The sequence below is a fragment of the Carex rostrata genome, chromosome 20 (assembly GCF_964058835.1).
Source record: "Carex rostrata chromosome 20, lpCarRost1.2, whole genome shotgun sequence".
Classification (NCBI taxonomy): Eukaryota; Viridiplantae; Streptophyta; class Magnoliopsida; order Poales; family Cyperaceae; genus Carex; species Carex rostrata.
Genome location: NC_135937.1, coordinates 6,739,423 through 6,747,566, shown reverse-complemented (window position 1 = coordinate 6,747,566; position 8,144 = coordinate 6,739,423). Strand labels below are relative to the sequence as shown.

Genomic DNA, 8,144 nt, shown 5'->3' with positions numbered 1-8,144 from the left:
GAAAGTTGAAACTATACTGGGATAAGAATTCCCGAAATTTTTATTAATAGGAAATATATTAAATAAATATCGATATAGAAAACCGTTATGGTTTATCACTAGTGTATTTATACTCGGGCGGGTACGGGTACCCCGGGTATATCCGGGACGGGTACAGGTACGTCTCGGGTACGGGTATACTCGGGTACAAGAATATACGGGTACGGGTATGGCGAGTATAATTTTCAAAAACCATACCCTATCCGTCCTATACCCTTACCTGTGTACCCTTGACGAGTAAGGCGGGTGCGGGTATGGGTAGGGCCGGTACGGGTATTTTTTTATTTTTATTTTTTTTGCTTTATTTTTTTTGGTTTTTTTGTTGGTTTTTTTTTTGCTATTTTTTTTTGCTGGTTTTTTTGTTGGTTTTTTTTTTGTTTTTTTTTTTTAATGGCACCGGTTTGGGGGGGAAAAAAATCAGATTTTTTGAATTTTGAAATGGGATGAACAGTGGTCGGGTATACGGGTACGGGTACTCGGGTAGCCGGGTACGGGTAAACTCGGGTAGGGTATGATCGGGTATTGGTCCAAAATAACGGGTCCGGTCCGGTTTTTGCCCGTACCCGCGTACCCGAGTACCCGACCCATACCCAGGCTCGGGCACGGGTACCCCGGGTGGCGGGTACGGGCGGGTATGGTCGGGTATACCCGACCCGGGTTTTATTCAAACTCTATTTATCACTGGCTTATTAGAGATTTGCTCTCGGGTAAGGTACGGGTACCTCGGGTAAACCCGGAACGGGTAACGGGTAGGGTGGGTACGGGTAGGACGGGTAGTCGGGTAGAACGGGTACGGGTAGGCGGGTTTTTTTTTTCAAAAACTCTACCCTACCCGTTTCATACCCGTGTCCGTCTTGGGTAGGGGTAACGGGTACCTCGAGTAGGGTCCGGGTTTTTTTTTTTTCTTTTTTTTTTTGAAAAAATTTGAATTTCAAATTTAAACGGGTAAAGGGTATGGGTACAACGGGGAAAGGGATGCGGGTTCAGGTTCGGGTACACGGGTGCGGGCACGGGTACAACGGGTACGGGTTAAACGGGTAAAGGGTACGGGTACAACGGGTAAAGGGATGCGGGTTCGGGTACACGGGTACAACGGGTCCGGGTAGGAGGGTTTCGGGCACAGGTAAGGCGGGTACGGGTTGGGCGGGGTTTTTTTTTTCAAATAAGGGGGTCCGATCCGTCTCAAACTCGTACCCGACTACCCGTTTACCCGCCTATACCCGGGCACGGGTACGGGTACCTCGGGTATGGATTTTGTGGGTCGGGTTGAACCCAAACGGGTTTTAGCAAACCTCTATGGCTTATCACGGCTAGAGTTAGCACTTAATTAACAATATTAACCATTCTAATTGAACCATAAAAAAAACGGAAAAAAAATCCTGTCCGCGATAGATTGGAACGGCCAGAGGAAAAAAAAAAAAAACTCTGTCCGTGATGAACAGTAACGGCCAGGCGCGAAAATAAATAAATTTTTTTTTTCACCTCTGGCCGTGATGGACTATCACAGCCAGCCCCTTTTTTTTTTCTTTCTTTCTGCCTCTGGCCGTGATAGATAGTAACGGCCAGGGTTTTTTTCAGGTTTTTTTCTTGCGCGGTTCAGTTAGAATATGTGATGATTAATTAAGTGTTAATGCTGATCGTGATAAGCCATAACGGCCAGAGGCCGTGATAAACCATAACGGTTTTCCTATATCTCGATAAAATGCAAAAACGTTCTCTAATCTCGATATTTATTTAATACATTTCCTATTAATAAAAATTTCGGATAAGAATTCGAATAAAGTAACTCAAAATTTGAGTTTGGATTTGAACCATCCGATCAAAATCTGTAAGAATATTAAACGTATCAAGTGAATTCTACTTTGGACCGGATTGGTTCGGATTATGATCGGATAGTCTGAATCCAAACTCAAATTTTGAGTTACTTTTGACAATTGTCACACAGAAAAACAAAGTGGCTGCTGGAGCTTGATATTGCAACTCGCAACTCCTGATTCGAATCGAGTTGGAGCTCGATTTGCTTCATTAGATTTTTTACATTGTCGTGCAGAAATTGAACATAAAATCATCTTTGTTAATTTTCATTGCCTTTGTCAACCAACAAGGTATTGAGGAAAGGCACGAGAAATCACTTCCAGAATCTCATTCATTCATTTGAGTTTATATGAAAAAAGTTAAACTAACATTCTCTTTTGTCACATCTGTCCCTACGACAATTAATTATTGATCACGGTACCAATCTCTCTTTATCGAAAGCTTATTAAAAGGTAAAGGCACCCAGGATGCGCTCACTTTTGCATTTGTTAACGCTTTTTGATGTAGCAGACAAAAGGCAAAGCACATATCTCATTAGTCATTCCCCTAATGTAAATTTTAAATTTTGTTGTTGCTCATCTTTAATTGGATTTTTTTTCCCTTCTGAACATCAGTTGCTCCTTGGTTGGAAAAGAAAAGGAAAAATAAATAGAACTAATTGAAACAAAACAAAAAAAATAACAAATATAACAAAACGAGGTCTACATCGAGTAACACTGCAATCAAGTGGAGACAACTATGGCCTATTGTTTACACAAATGCCACAACTAAAGGATCTCCAAAGAATTAAAACTATTGTACACACTAACAGACAGGCAATACATTTTTTCATTTCCACCAGGCCTCCAAAATTTCAAGTATACAAAAGGTACTTGGCACATGATCAGAGCTCCCCTCATTTGGTCCTCTTTATGTCATATAACACGCACGAATCTGCTGCTGATTTCATCTACAACACATAAAATTAAATGAATAATTAGCACCTAACACTTGTTTAAGTTATTAAGAAAAAAAATAACTATCCTTAATTATTAAAGTACCTGAATAACATTGATGAGTTGCTTTATCGCCCAACCAAACAAAGTTAACACAAATACTAACGAAACAAGGGACCTCTCAGCAATTATATTCATCGATACCTGTTTCTCAAAACAAATATTAGTCTAGGCTTCCAAAGCTTTAATCTACAATTAATAAAGGAAGTTCAGGTACTACACCCCATCTATCTCAAATATCTCTAAAAGTTATTTCTAAAATGCCCAAGGAAAAAAGGTTCCATCCCTAGTTTCCAATTCTAAATTTAATCAAAACACACATATAGTCTTTGGGATGTTTCTCCTTAATTATTATTTAAATAATGATTGTTATTCTGATTTTAGGAGTAATTATGCTATTGAGGTCAGGGTCACATTTGAGAACATTGCAAAGGAAATGAATGTCTAATGAAAGCTTACATCGGATAACTTGGGGGATTCCTTGTCAGCATACAGAAATAAAATGATATATAGAACCTACAATTTAAACAAACAACAACACAAAACATTACAATCCAGATATCAATGCAACTTATTAGATGCCAATATTGTAGTTGTACTGGTTTATAAAAGAAAAAAAATGATATTTTTGCTAATTCATAACCCTTTTTGCCAGTCAATTGCACAATTAAGGTAAAAAATGAAGCTTGATTGGGTTAAAATCAAGTAAAGAGAAGTCCTGATTAGATAGTGAGAGTTAATTCAAAATTTTAGCTACACAATAATTACATTAATAGAAAAATTAATGTTCTGATATAAATTGAAACAAAATCTAAATAATGGCCACTTAAACTTACCAAATGTTACTGAAATAATATATATAGGTAGTAATAAACAAAATAGAAACAATAGACAAGATCAATTATAGTACCTCACAAGCGACACAACAGAAGGCCATGAAGGGTCTATAACCGTAATAAGCTTTCAGTAACCAGTTGCTCTTATCTGTCAAATCCTTATGACTTGTTTTACCCGACAAAAAAGAACTAAAATACAAATAAAAAGGAAAACAAATGATAATATAAATACAACAAATAAAAATTGTATCTAACGTCAATTTTCGGAATAATCAAGGGGAATAATGCACCAAAAGATTACAAGCTCAACATTTAGCACTATTTTGGTCACTGGGGTATTGGCATATCGTGTCGATACATTTCCACTGAGTTGGTCACTAAAGAAAAATGGACAACACATATTTTCCTGGAAGCATCCAATTAACTCAGTACAATTGAGGAGGAGCTGAATAGGAATCGAAAAATCTGTAGATTCCTCATTTATGTCTGGTTCTAATTACACATATCAAGTAAATTTAAGGTCTTTTCAGGAAACAGACAAGAAATAAGACAGATGTATAAATACCTATACATTTGAAGCCAATGGCTTGCGATATCCAATCCAAGCAATGCCAAAAAAATCAATCCTGGGCTATAAAGGAATATTCGAACAAAATGGTTTTATCTGCTAACAGCCTAACATTTAGTTTTTAAAGGAATGAGGGGCAAGTGCTTACCTATAAAACTGGGAGAGGAGTGCCAATAAACAAGCAGTGCTAACCCTGTATATACAAAAAAAAAAATAAACGTAGAAATAGTTCAAAAGCGCTGAATATGTCACTGGCAAGTAAAAAACAAGATATGACAAAGGCCAAAACAATTAATTTATATCCTTCTCCAACAAAACTCGGATAGCTTCAAATGACGAAAATGAACCATTGAAAGGCCAAGTGTTTGAATTCAGAAAATTAAGCATTCAAGTTTTATTTGTACAAGATCGAGAGGTTGAACAATGAACTATTTTTCATTTTTCAACCCCTTGATCTTGTACAAATCAAACTTGAAAAATAAAATATTTGGTCAAAAGCGCTAAATATAAACGTAAAAATAGTTCAAAGCGTTAAATATGTCACTGGCAAGTAAAAAGCAAGATATGACAAAGGCCAAAACAATTAATTTACATCTTTGATCTTATAAATAAAGCCCAATTTATTTCTTTCATATTTTCTTTAAAGAAAAAGAAAAAAAGAAAAAAAAAAGTATACCTGTCGGTTACCATATCAAGCACAGCTCCAAAGGTAGACACTGTAAGAAATATAAGGATTCTAAATCAGTTCCAATTATATATACTTGATCAATTTGCAAAAGCAACAGCCATGTGTTTTTGTGCCTCTTAACATGCACCAACAGAATTCTTGACTAAATACAGAAATACATGTTCTTAGAGAGAGGTAATAAATTTAACCTTGATTGAATTTTCTTGCCAAGTAGCCATCCAATCCATCACAGACAAAACTAAAAAAGGACAAAAAAGAATCAATGAAATATAAGCTCGTCAACCTAGAAAGTGACTAAATTATTACTGTACCAGTACCAGTTATGGCTGTACATTGAAATGTAATATCATACAAAGACTTTACCTGCAGTAGCAGGAGATAGAAAACACAGAAAAAGAAAATGATTCATAATTACAAGTAAACAGCATTCAGTACACTTTGTACTAAATAAATAATCGTATAGTGAATTTAAACTAACCTGAAGAAGTAAAGGAAAGCAAAAAGAGGCTTATTTGTATAGCAAAGTGCAAATCCGCCACAGTTTATTATCACTCTTATGTATCCTGTGTACCAAAAATACATAATTATTAGAAAAGGAAGATTAAAGCAAGAGGATATTATTATATATTAAAAGTTGTTCTTAGTATTTGATGCTAGATTGAAATATCAGCCTGCACTCAAAGTTCCTGGTCCTTTAATTAAGCACATATCACAAATTGCAAATTATATATTCTTCTCCAATTAATCCCTAAATTGACCCTCAATTGTGAAATAACCCTGAGCCTGAATTAACACTGTTGAGCCATAATGCCCACTAAGACTTCCTTTTGCAGTTTGCAGTTCAAACCAAATTTAGCCTCAAATCTTATAACTGCTTGTCTATGTACAAAATCTACCAGATGCAAATAAATAAGAAAAGACAGTTTTTAAGCCCAGTAATGATACAATATGCGGGAGCATTCCAATCAATACAGGTATGAGCATACTTGGCTCTAAGATCTAGATGCAATATAAGGTAAAATATGCAGTCTAATCGCATACCTATTATATTAGGAATGTAGAGATACACCGACAGTTCATCCTTCTTAGATGGTTGTGCCATTTCATCAAGCACTTAGTGATATATAATTCCAATTGATAGTCCGATTCACTAAGGAAAAAGATGAAACAATAATATGGTTAACTACAACAAATACAAAATGCCAGATTAAATTGAAGTATATGAAAAAGTGACAAGAGAATCTGTCCATTATCAATTGAAAAAGGAAAAGTAAAAGCCAAAAGGAGCAAAGAGAGAGAAAATGGAAAGGATCAAAAGATGAGAAGAGAGAAGGTACAATCAAAGAATGGAATGTATCCAAGGAGTTGGCTTCGGACAAGAGCGTGTGGAAGTCAGCGATCCACGTACCAAAACCATGACCTAGGAAATATTGTTTAGGGGTAGTATTATAGGCCTTAGGTCATAGGACTAGCGATTCGGGGTCAAAGACGTAGAGTTTAGGACTTTGACCCCTACAATCTATAGTTTAGGCATAATATAATTAGGATTAGGATTAGGATGATGATTATTATTCTTATTATTGATACCATTATTACTATTAGTATTACTACTACTATTACTATTACTATTATTATTTTTACTACTATTTTATTACTGTTGACCTTGACTCTATGATTATGATTGGGTTTCATTTCTAGCCTACCACAACTTGTTTGGGACTAAAGGCTTGGTTGTTGTTGTTGTTTGAATAAGGTGACGTCTGTTTCAATGGAGAAGAGAAGAGTGGGTACTCCCATGTATGGACAATTTGATGTGGACCCAAATTTGAACCATCCAAGCAACAAGTGATGAAGAACATTGATTATCAACTATGTCGAGAAAATGGGAAACTTCATTGATATAACTAAGTTAGATTCCTTTCAGATGAATACAAGTAATTAAGAATTTATGCCTTATTCTTTTTCACATAAAGATCAAGTTGGAGGTAATGAGTTTGAGTTTAATAAGCTGATGCATGAAATAATGTCTCATGTGTTATATATACTGTGTGCTTTGAGTATTTATAGTAACTAGTAAACTAAATCGAAACTAACCAGGTTACATCAGGCAACAATCAAACACCTTTCAGATATAAAACAGACAGTAAATACCATGTTCTTCAATTTATTTATTTTAAAATACAGTTGGCAGCATTTAGTTGTCATAATTTTTAAGAATTAAGTTGGTCGTTGATGTCTCCAAGATTTTGATAAAAAAATTGAAGGAGAAGAGCAGATCAAGAAATTATTCAACAAAGTTCAGATTAAAATTGTAAGCTTATCTTACTCTTTAGTAAAATGCCTAGAGTAAAAGAAATAAATCCATTAATTATTGAAAAAACCCAAGAAAATGAACTTACAAAAAGGATATTGACTAAAAACAACCAAAATTTAAACTGAGAATCTGATGCAAAGAATGTTAAAAATTGACAGATCTAGTGTTTAGAACATTGCTCAGGACTCCAGGTACGTAGATAAGAAATAGAGGAAGTCGAATGGATACCTTTAATGGTCCACGGCGGAAGGGAGAGATCGAAGGAGACGACAGTTGGCCTCGAAATATGAAGAGGGATAGAGAGAAGAAGAGGAGGAGGTGTGATCTTCGGTGAGGGATGAATGGATGATCTCACCTGACGACCGTGCAAGTCGCGGCCAGGAAGAAGAAGAAGCCCTGGAGAGACGAGCGAGGGATTGGTCAGAGAGCGATAGACTGATAGATAGAAAGAAATGGAGGTGTCCATTAGTTCCTTATATTAATGAAGTCATGGTATTAAACGGAACGGATTTTGGGCTGTCCGATGGGACGATCCAATGGCGAGTAGAGTGTCTGATTGGCATCAAGATTCGTACATGTATGGAAGTTTGATCTGGCACCGGACCGCATCAGATTCCATTTGTGAAATAGACGAAACGAAACTTTGCACCGGATCGTATCAGATTCCATGATCGGATCGGATGGACGGATCCGGCTGATTGGCATCAGATTCACTCAATCAAACGGTTTTATCGAAATAGACGAAATGAAAGTATTCGGATGTCCTGTAGGTTCTAGATAACTATTATTTTTTTTTACTTTTTCAACAATACATTCCAAAAACGAATATATGGAATTCTCATCCCTCGGGTTACCCGATTATAATTGAAACGAACGGTTCAGGATTTTC

At 36.1% G+C, this 8,144-nt stretch overlaps 1 protein-coding gene across 1 annotated transcript; it reads right to left on the bottom strand.

The window, feature by feature from the left end:
• Positions 1-2,512: 2,512 nt before the first annotated feature.
• LOC144572443 (CDP-diacylglycerol--inositol 3-phosphatidyltransferase 1-like) lies at positions 2,513-7,722 on the bottom strand. Its single transcript, XM_078322027.1, has 11 exons — positions 7,484-7,722; positions 5,983-6,091; positions 5,420-5,504; positions 5,130-5,179; positions 4,930-4,969; positions 4,402-4,446; positions 4,251-4,316; positions 3,760-3,874; positions 3,309-3,365; positions 2,895-2,993; positions 2,513-2,803 (listed from the first exon to the last, which is right to left on the bottom strand). Exons 2-11 carry the CDS (start codon positions 6,041-6,043, stop codon positions 2,750-2,752), a joined length of 672 nt encoding a protein of 223 aa, XP_078178153.1. The 5' UTR covers positions 6,044-6,091; positions 7,484-7,722; the 3' UTR covers positions 2,513-2,749.
• Positions 7,723-8,144: the final 422 nt, after the last annotated feature.